We start from the raw sequence: 21711 nt of genomic DNA on the forward strand, positions 1-21711 counted from the left end.
CAGATTCAGCAAATATGCAGTTTGTCCTGGTTGAAACCATGAAAACTGCAAAACTGAAATAACAGGGAGAAAGTAGACTGACGCACAGATGTTCAGTTTAAACACAATTTATTTTTCTGCTTAAATAATTACTTGGATCATCCAGTGTAGGCTATGTTGGTTCGTCATACATGTTGTTGGTACCAGATTTATCATCAACAATGGATGCTTAGGGTGGTTTTGTATGAAAAAAGAAAGATGAAAAAACACAAAAAACAAAACAGATTTAGACAGGAACAGAAAATCTGATTTTTAACATGTGATCAATACTGTGATTTATTTTAGTGATTTTAGCCATTAGTAAAAAGGACCAGATGTGGGTGACGGGGATAAAAATTAGATCCTCTGTTCTAATGTAAATACAACCAATTAAATAAAGATAAAAATCATCAAACTGTCCGAAATAAAAACAGTCCCCTTTTTAAAACCACAGCAGACTTAAAAGCCTAAACTTACACTTGTAGTATGCATGATTGATGTACAGATAGACAAGTTTTATTTGATGTTTTACACACACACACGCACACACACACAAGGCTGCTAGCAGGTTGGAGATAATGCAATGTGCCGGTCTGCAGGATACATTCAGGGATATTCAATACTGCCCTGAAGCGTAAGGATGAAACTCTCCTATCTCGTCACTTGAGTGTGGAGTGTGTGTTTTGTAAAAAATAAAAACAGTAATAGATGACAGATGGCTGGGTTATTATGAGTGCTCACACAGACAGAAGTACCATCAAACCCTCTCTAATTGTATTACAGTGCTTTGAATTAGGAGAAGTAAAAGAAAAAGCAAAAGTTAAAATAAAGTGACGTCACATGCAGCAAAGTATCATTTCTCTGAAGACAATGTTCCACAGACAGAGCGGAAGTAGCTGTTGGCTTTAAAGAAACGCCCTTTGTTTAAAATCAAGCAGTGTTTTTTTCCCTCTCCATTCGTTTCTCAATTACATACAGCTGTTTTTGTTCCTTTTTTAATATTCATTTGGGAAGAGCATGTCAGGTCACACACTCAAGGCTGCTCAAACAGTGTCGACCTCTCAATACAAATGCACCGACCCTGCAAAGCTTCATCAACTCAAATCAGTGCATAAACAATCTGTGAAGCTACTGATTTTTTTTTTTAGATTTTTATACAGTGTCATTTATATACAACAAAATCACCCATTTACTATTATATTTCATTTTTTTTAAAAAAACAGAACCACATAGTACACCCCAATACTGTGGGTCCAGGAGGAAAAAATAGACCATATAAGGCGAGTGTCTGAGAGAGAGTGAGTCACAAGTCTGTCTTTCCTGTCAGCAGTTTTGCTTTTTTTCCCGTTTGCGTCGTCTTTGGTCACAGACGCCTTTCGTTCGTCAAAGATAAAAGTTAAGTTTCAGCTCACGTCCATGCGTGTCCTTCTGTGTTTTTTCTGACAAGTGAGTGAGTTTGGTGACATGCTCATGCGAAATCAGAAAAGAAAAGTAACTTGTTTTGCGTCGTCTCGCTGAAAACCATGCGTTGTTAAGCGAAAGCTTCAGACATGTTCTAGTTGACTGACGAGGCTTCTTCGTTTTCAGGGGCTCCAGTCCGTTTTTCCTCCCAGGGTGTGTGTGTGTGGTGTCGCAGGTGGACGTCTGTGGACCTAGAGGGTAAAAAGATAACAAACTGAGTAAGATGCTTTTTGTTTAACAAGAAACATTGCAATATGTTGCACTGACAAAAACAGTATTTTACCAAGCAGAGCACGAGAGTTGCTGGAATACAGCTGCCTCCATCTGTTTAGTTAGTTTGTGTTACTGTGTAACATTCAGTGGTGGAAGAAGTATTCAGATCCATTACATAAGTAAAAGTACCACACAATAACATAAACTAACAGATGGAGGCAGCGACATTCCAGCAGCTCCTGTGTTCTGCTCAGATAAATCACTGTTTTTGTCGATAGAGTCATGTAGTGTTAAGAGTGATGTGTCTGGTTAAACAAAAAGGCTCTTATTCTGTAATACAAAGGTCTATCTCCTAACTATAATGTTGTCAGACACTTCTAATAACAATCTGAACCTCACTGGCAAAAACAAACACTTCAGTGGACCTACTTTGACATGAACAAATGCCCTATTCCTGTCAATCATTTATACCCCAAACATGGGAAATGAATTCTTAGATTAATATCTCTTGACTTCATTTATTTATAACAATCAAAACGTTAGTAGCCTCTTACCAGGTTCAGTTTAGAACTCCACTGTTATGACTGACTCTTCTTCCCTTGTTTCTTGTTGGTGCTATCTCCAGGCTTAAGAGAGAGAGATTGTGAGGAGCAGGGAGGTTCATCCAGAGACAGAAAAACAAAGAGGTAAAAAGAGACAGAAAGAAGTAAAAAAAAAAGAAAAAAAAGTTAGTGTTGTGCTCAGTCTAAATATGACCCATGTGTGTTAATGAACACAGTTCAGCTCAACTACTGTACATCAGGAGATCACAGACAGCATGCTGCAAGAGAGATGAATTTAAAGAGAAGGAAGAAAGATGTTTAAAAATACTACTTTACTACATTTGCAAACACAATCACACATGCCTGCATCAATACATGTTAAAAGACAGAAAAAGAGAAGTATTCATTGTTTCTATATTAGTTGAAACACTTGTAATATTAGTGGTTCTCAAGCCCAAACAGCGAGCTAAAAAGGCACAGAACCTGCTGGTTGGTGTTGTAACACTAAGTACTAGTGATGCACTGCAGTGCAGAGGAAACACACAGCACAATACAACCACTGCAAACCGCAAAACAACAAACCAGGCCTCAGTAATGACCCTGATACACCGTTACACAGCACTTCACAAACTGCAATCCATCTATTCACACTAGCATAGCAGGAAACAGCTGAGACAAATGCTAAAATCAGACTACACTATGTGAGCTTGTGTGATCCTAGGAATATAATTACTGGTGGGTAAGCACAGTTTGCCATTTTACCCCATGTAGTGTTTCATAGTGTTGGATACTTCAGAAAGCTGTAACAGAGAGACTTTTTGCCTTTTCATGCTAAAAGTGGCTAAAAGCTGTGCATGGAGTGTTAATCCTGTGAGTGGAAATGACAGATTCTTTCACATGACTCTGAGTGAATTCGATCACAGTTACAGCTTCATGCAGGTGAAACTGGGCCATGATGCTCAGCTGACTCAGATAGACGGTTGGTTTTAACGCCAACCTCAGTTTTCCCTCTCTGGGCCTCCTCTCCGGACTTCTCAGCCTTGTGGCCCTGACGGGAGCGTTTCCCTCTCTTCTTGCCCTTCCCCCCCGTGGCTCCTCCTCCCCCTCCTCCTGTTCCTGCTGCTGCTGCTGCTGATGAAGCAGCATCTGCTCCACCTGTTGCTACACCACCACCACCACCAACACCAGCTCCTTCTTCTGTAAGCGTTTCGCCTTCACTCTCCCTCCTTTCCTCTGAGTTGTGCATGCGGCGCACCACCTTTCTGATCACCTGTAGGGGGCAGAAGCATGTCAGCGAGGGGAGGAGGAGGAGGAGGAGGAGGGATGAAGCAAGAAAGCATTTAGTGAGGAGAAATAGTGGAAAGAAGGGTGACGAAGGCACATAGGAGTGTGTGTGTGGAGTGCGTATGAGATAGGAACAGGTGATGGCAGAGGGTGAGGACGGTTACTTTTCTGGTGACCAGATTCCCGTCTTCATCTGTGAACTGCTCCTCCGTCACAGACTCTCCAGGAATGTTTCTGGCCTCCTCTCCCTGGGGTGAAGGTTTTAATATGAACAGAAGGATGAGAGGTGGGTGGGGAGGGTGAAGGGGTAAAGGTAGAGGTTGAGATTATTATTCAAAAAATACAGTAACTTCTCTTAACAGACATCAGCCTGCCTGCCACAGCTGCTGGGTTTCCCTCTATTAAAATCAAGAATAAAGATTTGAAAACCGCACTGCAGAACTACTCTGATGTGACAGGTGCAAAACCAGCACTAATGGTAATGAAGACTGAGGCAGTTCAAGTTTTTTTATGTGCAGTTTCATTGTTACAAAATGCTGAGACGGACAAAAACATGCCCTAAAACTTGATACCCTTTCTGTAAAATGTTTATGCTATTTTTTAATACAGCCAATATTTAGCATTTTGGCAGGGTATGACTACGACACTTTGGAAAACCCAGCTGATGCTAGTACAGTACAGTAACATTTTGATTAATATAGTTTTGCAACCAAAACTTCAAAACACAAGCCTGTAGTGTCAGAGACAAAACGCCATATTGTTTCACACGCTAGAGTGATGTGAAGTTAATTATTCACATTCATGTCAGTAGCTGTTTGTTCTTCGCAGAATCCAACAACTTCAGGAGGATGTGTCCAGAAGAAACCAAAATTTACAACATCAACCAAAAAAGCTTCAAACTTTCAACAGCAAACTTTGCCATGATCATGACTTTCAAACCTGCTGTGCACAGTAAAGATTCAACAACACTAAAGACCATATACATGTATTACCACACTGTCAGCTGAAAAATGAGGCTCCATTTACACAGAGACAGAGCATCTACATTGTAGAGCTGCAACAAATGCCACAATTCTCTGGTTCCAGTTACTCTGATGTGTAAATATTTTCTGGTTTCTCTGGTCTTCCATGATTGTAAGCTGAATACAAGACATCACTGTGGCTTCTGTGGAACTGGGAGGGATATTTTATTTCTATAGTTGAAGCAGAAAAAGCTAAAAAAATGTTATTGGTTAAGCATCTACATGATTCTTTTATCCAGTCGGAGTTAAGAATGAGCAAACGTTTCTGGGGCTCAGGATAATTTTTGCCAGGATACATGGACAAATTAACTGCTGTGGGAGGAAAACAATAAAACATTTAAAATGAGGGCCATTTAAACGTACGTCCTCTATGCATCAGACTGTGGGTTAAACATCTGTCGGCTGATTTTCTGCTCCTGTGGAAATCCAGCCTCAGAATTATGCTCACAAATGGAATTATAATAACAATATAGCAGCACAACTAATACTCCACCAGCCAGGCAGCAATGCCAAACACCAAACAGCAGGGCAGGTCATGTAGTGGCTCACACCAACAGACAGTGAGTAGCACTTCATGCTACAGCAAGGCTAAACATCCACTCTCTCTCTCTCTCTCTCTCTCCTCTCTCTCTCTCTCTCTCTCACACACACACACACACACACACACACACACACACACACACACACACACACACACCTTCACAACTGTAGTCAGGTTTCCATCCACATGTAGAGTAGGTTTTGGAAATTTGGCAAAAGAAAATGTGAATTGATGTGTGTTTCTATCCAGTGCTGTCATGTGAATGTTACTGTTGAAGTTGGGCGATTCAGGATAAACAGTTGATGGTGCTTATTCTCCAAATAGTTTCCATTAAACCATTGAAGAAGAAGAAAAAATCTGAAACTATGTGAAAAACTTTCTGTCCATCCTTCTATGTAATATTATCTACACACAAACTTTTCCACATCAGTTGGACATAAAAACTATTTTGTTATATTTTGAATTTCTTTTATTTTTTACTGTATCCACTCAAGAGTTTTCAATGTGACTAAATGTATGTAATGTAACAAACAGAAAATTCTCTTAAAAGCAATTGGATGGAAACCCATTCTATGATACATAGAATGGGTTTCCATAGTCTTCCTCTTACACTGTCTTACTCTTATAAACACTATAGCTGCACACAAACACACTCCAATGTTGACAAATACACAGAAAACACACTCTCATACTTTCTATAAAACACACAAAAGCTGTAAGATGCACAGCACAATCTTGTTCAATCTTTCTGTGACTTCGTCTTCACACACTTGCACAGAGTCACAGAGCTTATGCTAGTGCACTGCACACTGCCTCCAGATCTCCACACACCAGCTCTCACACACCTTGAGTATGACCCGTCTGCGGTACACCCTGGTGGTGACAGTGGTCTCCTCATCGGAGCCGGACTCTTCAGGTCTAACGCTCCCCTGACGAAGGCAGCCCAGTGGCAGTGTAACATTAATGATCACAGTGTGTTTGTGAGTGTGTACATGTGTCAGTTAAACACTTTGTGTGGTCCCTTGAATGGTTAAAGTTGAATTAAAATGAAATATTGCACCAACTGTACCACTGAAATGAGGAAATGATCAAAAGAGAACAGGTTCATATTCCTGGTCTGTAATTAGAGCCCACTATAACACAATTTAATCCTTGAAAATTTATATAAAACAGCATGTACAGATATTTAAGGACTTGACGAGACAAAATAGATGTCAAGACTTACAAACACCAATATGTCTTTGCATTTGTGCATTGATTTCATGGAAGAATGAGTCTTACCTGGACTTTGTGCTGGGACCTGTCACCTCCCTCCTCTCGCCCTCTGCTTGGTCCTGCTGTGCTGCTGTCCTCCTGAGATCCTTTCTTCCTGGCCTCCTTTGCCTTCCCTTCCCTGGCTGTGTCAGTGTGACCTCCATTCAGTCTGCTGGTCTGAGCCGGGGGCTGCTCCAGTGAATCGGCTAGACTGTCAGGGCTCGGGGAGTAAAATATATTGAGGAGCTATGATCACAGAACTGCTGGTTGCTGACAGTAAACCTGTAAACCTGGTGTGTGAATCTGTAAATAAATCTCACCTGCCCTCCTCAGCGCCAGGCAGTCCTGACGACTCTGCGATCGCGTCCGACGTCTCGCCTCTCCAACCTGGAACTGAACACACGACTTTTTCGGCTTGCCGCACTTGTTCGAGGATGGCATTCACCCTCTCCTCTGTCATCTCCTCGTCCTCCAAGCCGCCCTCTAGCTTTATGTCCTCCAGCAGACTCTGCAGCCTCTCCTGGGTCATCTCCTCTTCCTCCTCCTCTTCTTCCTGCCTTCCATTTCCTTGACCAATGTCTGGGGCACCATCTTCTTTTCGGTTTCTCTCCAAAGCAACATCTGGCTCTGCCTCCAGTTCTTCTGTTCCCTTTCCTGATTTGTCTACTGCCCTTCTGTCATTATCTGGCCTCTCATAAGAAACCTTTTCCCCTGCTCTTTCTCCAGTGGTCAAGGCTGTGTCTTCTGGCCCAACAATGGGGGGCTCTGGGGCATAGAAGCCAGGGCCCGGGGCAACTGTGAGGGGGTCGCTGCTGGAAGTACTGATGGTCTGAGTGAGAGAGAGGTCGCTAGGTCTAGTAAGCATGGTCTTGCTAGGGGAGTCTAAGCTACCATCGCCCTCACTAAAGAAGTCATCTGAGCGGAGCGGGGTGGGGGGCTCGTAGTTCAGGTCTGTGGGAGTTTGCAGCTCCAGATCTATATTGTGGTATCCTGGGTGGATGGCAGGAGTAAAGGATTAGAGGGTAAGGGGATTGAAGAGGGAGGGAAAGAAAAAAGAAGGGAGGAAAGGAGGAAGGGAAGGAGAGGTAGAGTGGTGGAGGTGATGAAATGAGAAACTCTTGTAACATCTAAAGGTCAAATTTGTTCCAAAGTCACACAGGTGTAACCCTGTTACTCTTTTTTTGACCTCTTGGGGGCAGCGGAAACAAGCTGTGAACAACACTGACAAACCATCGCTTAACGAAGCTGCTATGGTGAACCTACTTATAAACAGTTGCACATCCTGCAGACAGGCATTTGCAGTTGTGTTTGTGTCTATTTTAATCTTCATGCTCCTTCTTCTTCTGTTTTTGTCTTGAAATATCTTGTTCTTTAGCAGCTTATTGCTCCATCATGTCCACCAGCAAGTCGCTGATTGTCGTTTGGTGCTGGGCAGGTGTATATTCATTCATTTACTGACTCCAGTTTATCTCTGTTTTGGTCTCCACATACTCCTGAGACAATATGCAGCTCGTCTGGTACTGCGTAGGAAGCATACAGCGGGCTTATGAGTGTTTTCAATAACAAACAAGTGCTTTGTGTTAACTGGAAGTCAGGTAGTGTGTGCAGGCTGAAAAACCAAAACAAAGAACTAAAAGCAGCTACAAAGGGGAACTACAGAGTTAAATTCTCAGCGGGCTTGTTACTGACCATTTTCGCATATTGAAAAAAGCTCTAATAATCTCTGCACATGCTACATACCCAGCATCAAAGTTAGCGACTAGCTGGTGACTATATCGGCACACTTAGCAGCTAAAAAGAGAAATGTTTCTCTCAGGAGTTGGTCGAGAGCAGAATACAGTTAAAAGAGGGCGAATATTTACTTGTATAATATTATACTTGTATTTAACAGGTGGATAGAGACACAACTTCAAATGAATTGTAATGTTGCTTCATGTCAGTTGAATGTGTAAAAAGGAAACGAACCTGTTAAATGTGCAAACGTAATATGATAATGTTGTGTTTACAGCTTGTTCTGCTGCCGCTAAGTGGCCAGTACAAATGAATGAATACTCCTTTAACACATGGAAACTTATGTGTAACTGGTGAACCAGCACTACAGAGTAGACACATGACTAGATCACACAGAGATGGAAACAGAAATGAAAGTACCAAAGGCAGAATATAAAATGTAAGATAAAAAAGTTTAGACATATACTGTATTTATATAAAAATTACACAATCTTTTAGTCATGCTAATGTCATGTGCAAAGTTGATCAGAAACTGTTGGGAGTTCCTGGTTTCACACCGGCACTTAAGTCAGCCAAGCCTTTTGTAAAAGCACTTAACCTCAGACCCAGAGTCAGAACCAGAGCTACTGATTCTGTGAAATCAGTGAGGAGGGGTTTTCATCACAGCAGCTTAAAACAAGCTTGACTCCAGCTTATCGGCTCAGTAGTTATTGCAGTTAATGAGCGAAAGCTTGAGCAGAATCCAGGTAGGTTAGTTGTGCTGATTTAAACAAAAGGCAGAGATGAGCAGAGCAACCAACAGGCAACTAAATGTAAATCTCAGGAACAGAACGATCCCGCCTGAAGTAAGGAGGGACACCAGGAGGTAGGGGAGAAGGTGGAGGGGAGGTGGGAAGTGAAGGGGGAGAAGGAGAGTGGTGATGTAGGGGAGGTGAAGGGGATCGATAACGTGGAGGAGAGAGAGGGGAATTGGAAGACGAAGGGGAAGAAAGCGGTGGAAGGGTAGAGGTGGGAGGAAGTGGAGGAGGAGAGGAGGTACATATTAAAGAGGGAGGAGAAGGGAAAGGGGGAGAGAAGGAAAGCAAATAGGAGAAGGTGACAGAGGAGGAGGAGATGGAAAAGGGGGAGAGGAGGGATCAGATAAGGGGAGGGAGGTGCAAGAAGATGGAAGAGGGGGAGACAATTTAACAGGTGTAGGGGAGGTAGAATGGGGAGGAGGGCAAAGAATGAGCGGAGCAATGGAGGGAGGAGGAGGAAAGTGAGAGAGAGAGAAGAATGAGGAGCAGCTGAAAGGACTTCGAGGGGAGGAGGGAATAGGTGGGGAGTAAGACAGAGTGAAGAAGTGAGGGAGGACGGGAGCAACAGGTAAGAGGTAAACAGGAGGTGTTGAGGGGGGAGATGGGAAGTGAAAAATGGAGGAGGGAGAAGGGACAGCAGGAGGGGAGGGGAAAGAGGAAGAGGAGATGGAGGTAAAGGACACAGGTGTAGCATGGAGAGGGGTGACAGGGTGAGATGTTTGAGGACACAGGGGAGCTATTTCAGTTGTCACACACACACAAAAAAAAAAACAAAGAACAAATGTTAGACAAGACTTGGATGAAAAAACAAACACACAATGCACAGTGGACTGAACTTATGATTGACAAAGGCTTAATGTTCAAGAAGCTGCAGAAGCAAAGATACTGCACACCAAAAGAATCATGGGATTACTTATCTCAGTTGATAAGCAAGAAAAGGCTTCTTAGTCAAGAGCAGTAGCATCAAAAACATCTATTACAGGACAGTAAAAATAAAGGGACAAAATTCTGATTCTGGCTATGTCTTGCACAAGGACAAGGTTTGGAATCTAGTCAATCTAAGGTTTGTTCAGCGGCAAGTAAAAGGACATAAGATTGGAAAATTGGATCATTAGAACAAATTCCCTAACGCTCACAAAGAACTTTTTGGCTCCAAACAACTGCTGAGTCCCATTTTCATACTACATACTAACTAGACTATGACTATGTATCATATAATTTATACTAACAGGGAATAATAGTATGTCAGCAATATGTTGGAAAGTTGTGGATGGTACCCAAAAGTTCAGGGGAGTGGCTGTGAACTGCTCTTTTTAATGGAGGTGGGGCAATACCCAGATTTTCATTAACTAAGACAGTCTTTACCCTTAAAGTCTGTTGTCCTATAAAAGTCAAAAATATTGTCAAAAAATACTTCCAATACATTGTAAATGTAGCTTTTCGTGTGGCTTGTGGTGCTAACAAACTCCAACAAGCAACATAAAGGTGATATTTACGATTTATCAGAAACGTTTTCAAACGGAATTTCTTGGTTTTAAAAGAGGAAAGACATCAAGGGTGAAGTGGTTGGTATGGTAAATGTACGTCTGGTTTACTTCCCAGAGCTGCTTCCTTTCTTTTCAAAGGTCTTTTAGTCAGATTTTTTCTACTGCAATTCTTTTGTGGATTGCATTGTGGGACAGTCAACAATCAACTCAAAAATGAAATGTTTATGTCCACATGTTGTCTGAGTATACTTAATTTGGCCACTTTTCAACTGTAAACACATTTAATACTCATAACTCTCTTAGAATTAGTATGGCATTGGTACACAGCTGAAATTCTCCACACTAACAATGATCTCATTGTGTTTCAGAAATAATTAATTGCTTTCTTTTATGTGGAATGTAAACTCATCCATAAGCCTGTAAAAGCCCCTAAATGATCTTGGTATCCTCAATGGTAGCAGCAGTTGTGTTGATAGGGCTGCGTGATGGGGGTATGTTAATGCTAACGCTTCCTAAATAGCCATCCAGTTTGTGCAGAGATAGGCAGGAGACATCTGCAACTTTTTGCAAGTTGTGGGCAGTGGTTAGCCCCGACGTGGGGTGCTGTTGTGTTTCCAGTCTTTCAGTAGTCACCCTGAGCTCAGTAGCAACTGGATCCAAAAGTTGCTTAAGTTAGCAAAAGTTAGCCACTGGTGGAAATGAGCTTGTTAGTGGTGCTTAGCGCTGACAAGGGAATTTGCTTTGGGAGTTAGTTGCTAGAAGCGAGAGGAAGAGAGAGGAGGAGGAGAGGGCGGAGGCAGGGAGTCTGCTGGTCTCAAAGCAGGAGAAGCTGCAGTGGAGCGTAGAGGCTGGGAGGCTCGGAGGAAACCCAGGAGATGACAGGTACAGTACAGCTAACAGCAGTGACACAGAAGCATAATTATACACTGTACACTTTGAAAAAAGGTGTTTCATTTTCAACCATGTGGAGTGTTGTCTGGGGCAGAGCACATCCTGAGTATCAAGTGCCACACAGAAACACTCAAGGATGTTGTTGAAAAGGCACCACCCATTTGAAGAGTGTTAGAAGTGTATTATTGTAAGCCAACAACATCAGAGCAGGCAGCCTCTCACACAAAGCCATAGCCATGCATTTTGTTGATCAATTTTATCTATTAAATGTTGGTTTCACTTTAAATCATCTTTACAGAAAGACCATCTTTGCTCCAGCTTTAGCAAAAGCAAAAGTAGCACTGATCCTTGTGTTCAGATGACTTGCAGAAACCTGATAGCAGATTTGCAATGAAGCCCATTTCAGAAAGTATGCCTGCCATCTCTGTACATACAACTACTGATTAAAGGAGAGAGACATTATTATTTGCTTTGAGCAAGTGTTTTTTTGCTGTGACTTCTAAGAGGATTTATAGACATCAGATGTAATATATCCTTCAAAGGTGTAAGTTGCTTATCCTAAAAATATATATATCAATCAACTAGCTACTTTAAAAGTAGTTTCTTAAACCATGTTGATAAATGACCCAAATCAGTGGGACAAACTACAATAATCAACTTCCTGCTGTTTTAGAATGCCAGCATGCACCCGTTGCTTTCACCTCAGGCATTAAGTGACAGGTTAATTGCTTCATTATAATTAATTATCTGTAATAAATGGCACATTTTCAGCAGAATTCTGAAATGGCCCTCATTAGGTCTGTCAAAATCAGAGAAAACAACTGGCTGCCACATTTAATTTTCAATTAAGAGGAAAGAGAGAAATATAGAAAGAGGGGTGAAAAGATTTGTCATTCTGCTTAAAGCGAGCATGCCATTGTTTTAAATTGGTTGTTATAATTATGTTTTTATGTATTTTAATAGAGCTTGACAAAAATTGATAAAAGGAAAGAAATGTAAAACTTTTTAACATACACATAAACATAACTATTGTTTAACCAAATTATGAACCAGAGCCCTAACCCAACTGAAAAACGTGCTTCAAAGATTATCAATACATTTCTCAGGTGGGACAGAAACACCAATTCATTCGTGGCTTACGTTTGCTTCAGGGATCATGCTTTTGGACATTTTACAAAAACAGTCAACAGTCATACTAAAAACGTCTCATGCATGATTTTCCTGCACTTAATTAAAGTTTAAACCACTTGGTACAAATTTTAGAGGTTTTCAAATATATTTATAATCACCCAAAAAAATCTATCACTTGCCATTCATGTTCCAATGACTGCGTGCTACAAATTAATTGCACTGTCCAGTGTTGGAAAACTAACAAGCTGACTGGGGTGACTGCTTAATAAAGACGACTAATGCTGTTATTACCTGATGGTCCATTAACTTTGAGCTCCATGAACCTGCTAGAGCATTAAGTCATTTTGATTAACTTCTAATTAACTTCCACTGTTTGGTCAAGCCCGATTGGTTCTGTATTTGTTCACACAGTCAGGTCTGACTATCTGGCTGAGAGAGGAGGTGAAGAAGGGTGAAGGGATAGACTGAGAGATAGACTGAGAGTTCAGCTAGGGTGGGCTACACTTTACCATCGGACTGATCCGGGAATACTGCGTTATCATCGGCAAAGCAGCGTGTGCCTGAAATGTTACCGTAGTCAAATATGGGCCCTTCCAGCAAAGTCACAATATCCAACCGATTGATCTTAGTCAGCACCGCAGTTAAAGCATCCGCTAAAGGGGAAAGAAACACAGGAACATTTTTACATAATTGAAACATTAATATTGTCTTAACATCTATTCTGATACACATTAATATCAGCTAGGAAAAGTGGACCTGGATATGAACCATACATACATTTCTCTCTGAAAACACACACATGCACAAAGACACAAACTGCTTACTTGTGGCATTTTTACCGTCCCTGTGCACCCATTTCTTTAGGAGCATGAAGCTCTGTGCTGTCAGGGAATTGGGGTTCTCCACTCTGATGAAGTTGATCTCTTCCACAGAGAAATCCAGCTCCCTGGCCAGCTCTACAACAACAGGCGAACAGTTTTTCTTTTTCTTAAGAAAGTCAAACCAAAAACTAAGCATATCTGTTGTTCACTGGGTAGGTCTTGGCACTAACATTACAAGGATAGGAGGAATTTCTAGTGAGTCACAGAAAATAGAAAAAACACTGCAAAAGGGAGTGCAGGCACAAAACTGCTTCCACAAATGCAGCAACTTTGGAAAACATCTGATGAAGAGGTGTTGACTGTCACACAGAATTTAGTGTGAAAAAATGAAAGCCGCAGGGGGAGCACTAACATTTTTCAGCAATTCAGAAAAACATGTGGAGAGGGTGATATTTTACAGCAGATTTCAAGTTTGCAGCATTAAAATACACATTAAATAACATCCACCTTTCAACTGATCAGTTTTTGGGTTTGACTTGATTGCTTATGAAACAGGAGGTGATATTCTTATGTGGTAAAACTACAGCACAGAACACATCACCATGATATGTGTCAACACTTTCATTTTTATTTATTCCCTTAGTGCTCATTTGCTACATAATTGTAACTGCACAATACTGTGCCAAGCACAGTCTACAGCTAATGAAAGGAGTGAAATGCTGTACAGACAATCACACAAACTATAAATCTAAAACCATGAGAACATAATGTTCAGTGGGTCTGCTTGTTCACTGCAGCTCTGCAACAGGAACGCACATTAAATATGGATTAGATTCCTTTCCTCTACAGAACACTCACTCAGTCACTGGACAGAGAGGCACACAACTACCAACTACTCACACTCATACACTCTTTAGAGGATGACGGTGCACCCACTCACACACATGCACACAGGCGTGGGGCAGTGCTGCAGTGCAGGTGGACAGACTTGGACAAAACTGCAGAGGCCACACCCTTATCTCTGCTCAAGCACATTATATACAAAAATATCATCACACTGTTCCCCCTTAATACACTCAAACAGAAAGTGACATGACAAGGAAAAATGTACTGACACTGCTGTATAGTCCATTAAAATTAATAATATGTGAATTTCTTTGTATATTTTTCAGCCTTGCCTCGTAATATGTCTCAACATGAGGTGAATGTGTTAAAATTTCACAAATTAAATTGAAAAGCTGCAATGCAATAAGAGTTTTTCTCATTTTTCTACTTGGATGTTGTGATGTATGTATATTGGTGATGATGTATGTGATCACAACTACCACTGCAGTACTGCTAAGTCAGGATGTTTCACACTACATGTCCACCAGGTGGCAACAAACACTGGAAAACTAGTGATTTGAAAGCTGAACTCAGTCCAGCTGATTCATCCACACATTGGTGTTCTGCAAAATTCACATACTGAATCCTCTTTGTTGAAATACCAGTATCATAACCACTGAACAGACTGAACAGTATCAGTCTATTAGCTGATCAATCCATTGACAATTAACTGATTTGAATGAAGCTTGTTTTTGGCTTTTGTGTTGAAAAGGTGAGATGTGTGTAGACTCACCAGTCCAGCTGAGTCCAAGGTGGTCGGCTACTATTGCCATGCGGAGGTCTGTTCTCTCACAGGGACTCTGAGGGCCTGTGCGAGGAAGTAGGGAGGGGCAGGACAGGAACAATTAAAATGTATGGTATTATGACAACAATCCCCAAACTAAATGAAGATCTAATAGAATGGCTGCAGAGAGGATCAATGACATTTACTGAGTATAAGAGATTGGGATTGTGAACTGAAGTCTATTATGGACTGTTAATATTAATGTGGTTTTTACCATGCTACCTACTAAATACCTGCTTAATTAAACTGAGTTTGTGCCTCTTCTTTTTTTTTAAAAACCATTTTCTGATGTGATATTTATATTAAACGTAAGACCAACTTTAGCTCACTGTCCCATGTCTCACCTTTGAAAGAAAAGAGAGCTTTTCTGGCCAGACTCTCCTCAGTGATTCAGCTTAGATAATGGATGTTTGTTGAGGAATAGTTTGACATTTCCTAAATATACTTATTTGTTTTCTTGCGGAGAGTTAAAGGAGGAGATTGATACCACTCTCATATCTGTTTGTTCAACATGAAAGTGGAGCCAGGAAATGATTAGCTTAGCTTAGTGTGAAGACTGGAAATGGAGCGAAACAGGTAGTCTGGTTCTGTCTAAAGCTAAAAAAAATCCCTTAGCACCTCGAAAGCTCACTAATTAAGATGTTATATCTCATTTGATTAATCCATAAAGAAACCAAAGATTAAACACTTGTTGATTTTACATGAAGTTTTATTTCTTCTTTCTGTTTTTGGCCTGGAGGCAATGTGCCCAGTGGATGAGTTAAACTATTCCTTTGAATTTCACCACTTTGCTAAATCTACTGTCATAGTGGAGATTTCCACACCATCTTCTCTAGACTAGCTTTCATATTGCTAACAGGGTCAACTAAATAAACATGAGGTAAATGTGAAATTAGATTGTTGGAATAACTACTTTTTTGGGCTAACACTATTAAACAACATCAGTGAAACAGCTGATAACACAAAATACAATCACAAGCACGAGGAGCTGTGAGGCCAGAAAAGAAGAAACAATCACAAATCAAATTTTCACACTAAAACATTTGATGTTTAGTAGAATTAGAATTAGTAGTAAGAGTTAAAGATTTTTGTATCACATCACTGACAACAAACCATCTACCATCAGGCAACATGCCCTCCAACTGAAAAAAGCAATTCATGGCTTCAACTTGAAATCAAAATGTAATCTGCAGCTGCACAAGGTTTTCCACCAAGTTACAAATGACACTCCCCTGTGCGGCCAATATTCACGTGATTGTCAAGTTCAGCCAATGAATTGTTTTCAGAGCGATTTTAGAGAGCAAGAGTACCACCAAATGATATCTACAAACCAGGCAAGCAGACCAAAACAAACACAAGGTCATATTTTCCCCCCAAACAATCATTTCCATTAGGTCTTTATCATGTCTAGAGTGTAGGTGAGTGGTGTGGTGTCATGTGGTGAGGTACGAAGCTACCTTAATCTCAGTGTGAAATGAAACCGATGATGGCCCCCAGTAATAGAAAGGAGTGTATAATCACTCTTAACTGCTCGAGTGTGCTTATTTGCAAACTGATACTGATAAATTGTATTTCCTGTACCTTTTCTCTGTACACCAGAGACATCCCCATGGTCTGTTGTAAAGCTCTCAATAGGTGGTCATTAGTTCTGAGGTCATTAATATAGTCAAACTATTTACACTTTACAAACTGCTATTTTCCCAACAGATCTGACAGCATGAAATGATCAATCAAGGATGACTAAAATCTCTTGATCCAGAGACAAATTTGAGTATTGCTGATTCTGTCATCTACTCTTCGTATTTTAGCCTTTATGACTTTTGTCTAAATCAAGACAGCACAGGACACAGATAACAAGAATGACGGGAAGAAGTGACAGCTACACTCACAACGTCACATCACAAAGCACCCACAACAGCTACATGCATCTCATAGAGAAAGATAAAGTAGAACAAGTGTTTAGAAAGGGTTTACAAACTAGTCTCGTTCTCCGTGACATGAGCCGTGATTGGTTGATCAACCTGACTCCCTTCCTCCTTCTGCTCTTGCTCCTTCCCTCCAAGTGTCCGCCTATTCTTCCACTTGCTCCTCCTCATCCTCTCACTGCTGGCTTGCTCAACCTCAGCTCTCACATCTCTAGCAGATGGTGTTGATGTGGTGGTGGAGGTGAAGGTGGAGGTAGAGGTGCGTGAAGGGCAGGAACTTCTAGAAGCTCTAGATGGTTCTGACAAGGAAGTGTTCCTGGTAGTGCTGAGGCTGCAGCTCTCTTCATCCTCAGTGGGCAGTGTTTTCCCCTCTAACTTTGTGTCAGTCTCCTTCGGAATGGTTTGGTCCAACCTTGTTTTTAGGTTTTTTGAGATCATTACACTGTTCTTTCTCCCTGCTTCATTTGTGCTACTTCTACTTGGGGTTTTCACTAAACTGTACCTTTGTTCCGTGCTGGATCTGCTTTTAGCTAGCTGTTTATTACCCCTTGTAGTCTTAACGCTTCTATTGCTAACTGTAGATTTGGCTCTAACCTGCTTCTGCTCCCTAGAACAAGAGGGGTGTTTAATGGCTTTCATTACTGGGATTCTAGATTTAGGAAATAAATTCTCAAAAGGGTCTAATCTTTCCCTGACTTTATGCATTGCATGTTTCCTGACTTGGAATTGATCAACACCTTTTTGTGCCTTGTCTTTCACAATTGGTAGACTTTGGCTGCATAGTTTGTGGCTGGGCACCCTCACAGGTAACCTAGACTTGCATATCCTGGCTTTGACCTCTTTGGCTCCTGTGTTTGTTATTGCTACATTAGGACAGGCCGTGCTTTCCCTGCTGTTCAACTCTAGCTGGTTGAAGGACGCTTCTATCCTGCTGATTTCCTGCAGTCCTGAAGAGGACAACAAGTTGAACACAATACTGCTAGCCTGAACAACATCTGAATGGATGTAATGTGAGACAGGGATGTTCCTACTGGTATTACTGCTCCATGTTTGGGGATTGCTTATCTGTTGTGAGGGTGCGGAAGAATAATCTCTACTTTGGTAATAAGTGATCTGATTTTCTAAGGTCCGATCCAAATGGTCACTCTGTTTCATACCTGAAGGAGTTCTATGATTTGAATAATAATTAGTCATGTCTGATGCATTAAAATTAGAACAATCTGTATAGTTTGAGGTTACAGAATGAGAACTATCTACAACTGATCCTGAGATTATGTCATTAGAATGATCAAAGGTGCCTGTTGTTCTACATTTAGAACTGCTACTTGAAGCATCAGAAGTTTTACCAGATGATAACTTGAATCCTGTTCTAAAAGTGGAGAATCTAGGCTCAGTGCTGTAAGTTGAGTCTCTGCATGTGCTGTAACTGCCAGCTGGATTTGATATTTCTAGCTGGACAGTAGTTGTCTGAATGGAGACTTGAGGGACTGTTGAGGTATCTGTGGGATCCTGACTACCAAACTGATCCCTGTGTTGTAAAGAGGCATTTACCTCTGAGTCCCTGACATTGTACCTGCCCGCCGAGTAGTAATGCTCACCAATTTGAAAAAACTGGAGCCTCTCCTCCACCATGTCCCTCTTGCTCATGTCAATCGCACCACTGCGTGTCATCTCAAACATCTTCCCTTCATGGAAGGGGAATGGATTTGGCTCGCTTGTCGGCGTGCTATCGTCCGTTGGTGTTCGGGCTGGGGTAGTGTCTGGTGTTGTAGCCTGAGACTGTTCATCCACTGCTAGTCCAAAAGGCTTAGGCTCACCATTGCTTCCCCGTGTCCCTCCCATGTCAACAACTTCTTCTTCTCCACCTTTACTGGGCCAGGGGTCAAAGTCCAACCCTTTAGTGGCAATAGTCTTAAAAGGAGAGTTAAACTCCTCCTCTAACTTATAACTAAAATAAGTGTCTGAAAATCCCTCTTTATCTGAGAGTTTCTGTTCCTGACATTTAACCCCATCATTAGTAACAGCATCAGGTTTTCCACCATTTGATGGGGTATCTTTTTTGAAAGTGTCCTTTTGACATTCCTCTGGGGTTTTCTCCTCTTCAATAACTTCCAGTTTGGTCTGGGGAAAAGAGCGGTCAGAGGACCTAAATGTGTCTGTTGCCCAGACGTCTCTCCGGCTGTCTGGAAGACCAAACAGCCGTAAATCTGCCTGCTCACACAGACCATCATCCTCATCTTGAAGTTCATACCCATCTAGGGAGTCTATCTCTGTTGCATCTGTGTCATGGGAAAATTCAGCTGTTGTGGCTATTGAACAGTCTGTTATCGACTGGTCATTTCCATTTTGTTCATATTCATAGTCCTCTCCTTTGCCATTAGAACCTTTAGAACCATTGGAACCACTGGAGCCATTGGTCCCACCATTAAGTTCTTTGTTGTTTCCATTTTTATCATGTTTTTTGGATTTAGATGCCTTTTCCTTCTCCTTCTTCCTCTCCTCCTCCTCGTCCTCCTCAGGAACTTTGAAAGTGAATTTCTTACAAGGAATTGGTTGGAAGATTGACTCATCATCCTCTTCTTCTCCCTCTTCACCATCCGACTGACTGTCATCTGCCCCAGGAGGCACCGGAGAAGGGGGTTGGATTCGTATAATTGGCTCAGTTAGCAGATACTTGTCATGTTCTTCCTGTAGGTTCACCTCCATCATTTCTGTCTCAGTCTCTGAAGAGGCACAGGAACCTTTTCTTTCTGGGTCTGAAATCTCTGAAGCTGAGTCCAGAGGAGGAGGGGGAGGGAACTCAATATATGCAATACCTTTGTCTTTTGAGACCTCTTGATGCTCCTGCACTGTTATTTCATCATACCTGCCATTGGTTGTTGTTTCTTGCTGTCTGAAACTGAAAATTGTTAATTCTGGCTGGTTAGCATTCATTTCTGTTTCTTGCTTATTAGCATTATCTAGGTCTGCCTGGGTGGTTTCAATATCATTTTTCCTCTCTGGCAGGGCCTCTTTAAAAGAGAAAACAACTTTGCCTTGGTCATCTTCCTCTGATTCCTCAGATACCTCCATGATGGGGCTGGGTTTCCCTGGCATGAATCCCATAAAGCCGTCAGTGGTCCTGGTTGTGAGGTCATAGCTGACTTCCTCAGAGCTGGGGGTCTCTGGTGTAAGAGGGCTTTTCCCTGAGCTGTCTATGAAAGACACCTGTTCTAGTGTGTCATCATCTGGGCTTATGGGGCTGAGTGCTGAGTTTGATTTCTGTTTGACTGTGTACAGTGCTCCTTTGGCCTCCCTTTCTGCCTGCCTGCCCACCTGGACACTGACATAAACAGGTAATGTTTTGATGCCCTTGAAGTTCTCTTTGGTTGTTGTAGCAGTTGGAGGGGAAATGACATTCTCCAGCATTTCTCTAGGGCTGGGAAGATTATTGGAGTTGGAATCTTTGGGTGCATTATCTAGAATTTCAAAGGTTAGATCTGTTTTTGCTGGGGTTGTGTCAAGACTCATCTGTACTTTGCTTTTAGATAGCGTAGGTATCTGTGAGGGTTTAGGTATTGTCTGTTTCTTTGTGAGGTCATTATCTAAAGTGGAAGATACTGTTCTTACAGGAATTTGAGATTCTGTCTTCTTTCTGAGATTTTTGTTTAGTGGTTCTTCATCTTTTTTGGGCAGCTCAGCTATTGCTTCTTTGGAAGTAGTTTGTTGGTATTTTTTATCATCACTAGCTTTCTCTAGTAGCCTAGAAGTGTCATGAATGATAGGTGTCTGAACTTTCTGACCTTTATTGCTTTCTTTCATTTCCTGAGTTACACTGGAATAGATATCTTTCCCTTTAGTAGTTGCTTTGTCAGTTTCTGTTTCACTAATTTGTCTTTGCAAGGAAGCCTCTGGGATGTTTTTGTTTGGCAGCTTGTCTTCTGCATGTTTTGGAGATTTAGATGTTGAAATCAGAGCTGGTTTACTGCTGTCTGTGGAAGCACATTTGTCCTTCTCAAGATCCTTTTTCAAGATTTCCTCTGATGTTTCAGATACTTTTGACGTTTTCCCTCCTGCACAAAATTGATAAACGGGAAGTTTGCTCTCCTGTAATTTCTTTATTGAAGGCTTTGGCTGTACTGGAGGAGGAATTTTGGTTGGACTAGACTGACTTTGTTTCTGAGCTTCAGATTCAAACTTCATCCTCACAGCACTGACTTTAGATGTTGATTTTACATGAGCAGGAGAAGAGGGTTCAGACTCACTGGTCTTAGTTTGTTGTCTAACTTTATCTTCACTGGTATGAGAGAGCACACTTTTCTGGGGGCTGCTTGGTAAGCTAGAGCTTTTCTTTTCAGTTGTTGTGCTGCTCCCAAACATTTTACCAACTGAAGGTTCCCTGAGCTTGCTTTTACTGAACACCTCTTCTTCTGCCTTAGGTTTCTGCTGTGTTTTCTCAGGGCTACTGCAGGCTGAGCTAGGCCAGGATCTGGGTTCCTTTGGCTCTCGTCTCACAGGCTTTTTCTCAGGTGATTGTAGCTCATCATTGAGCTTCTCTGTTTTATCACGGAAGAACTGTGATACCTCACTGAGTTTTTCTTCAGCTTCCTTTACAGTTTGATCCACCCTGTCCTCATAAAGGAGCTTATCCCTGCTTCTGTCATGTTTATCCTCTGTAAATCGCATCCAAACAGCATGCTTGGGGCTGCCCTGCTCTGTGGAGTAATGGAGCACTGTCACTTTATCAAACTGAGATGGTTCATCCCTGTGCAAGAATTTACCAGATTTAGGGGACCCATCTTTTGATGACTTAGAGACAAACTCTCTTTTGGGGCTCCCTTGCTGCTGACTCATGCTCTCAGTGCTACGGCTACCACTGTCCTCAGAAATTAGGTGACGGTTTTTGTCAGTCATCATTGCTGAATCCTCTGTGTCAGAGTGAGAC

At 41.6% G+C, this 21711-nt stretch overlaps 1 protein-coding gene across 1 annotated transcript in view; it reads right to left on the reverse strand.

Annotated features, from left to right (window-relative positions):
• Positions 1 to 91: 91 nt before the first annotated feature.
• LOC108894801 (ankyrin-3-like) overlaps positions 92 to 21711 on the reverse strand; it is a 108675-nt gene continuing 87055 nt past the window's right edge. The window contains 11 exon segments of the mRNA XM_051066325.1: positions 92 to 1670; positions 2247 to 2318; positions 3232 to 3504; positions 3683 to 3766; positions 5927 to 6010; positions 6363 to 6555; positions 6656 to 7325; positions 12882 to 13025; positions 13197 to 13328; positions 14812 to 14886; positions 16841 to 21710. Of these exon segments, the coding sequence (XP_050922282.1) occupies positions 2271 to 2318; positions 3232 to 3504; positions 3683 to 3766; positions 5927 to 6010; positions 6363 to 6555; positions 6656 to 7325; positions 12882 to 13025; positions 13197 to 13328; positions 14812 to 14886; positions 16841 to 21710 (6573 nt within the window). The 3' untranslated portion in view covers positions 92 to 1670; positions 2247 to 2270.

This window comes from Lates calcarifer, linkage group LG23 (genome assembly GCF_001640805.2).
Source record: "Lates calcarifer isolate ASB-BC8 linkage group LG23, TLL_Latcal_v3, whole genome shotgun sequence".
NCBI lineage: Eukaryota > Metazoa > Chordata > Actinopteri > Centropomidae > Lates > Lates calcarifer.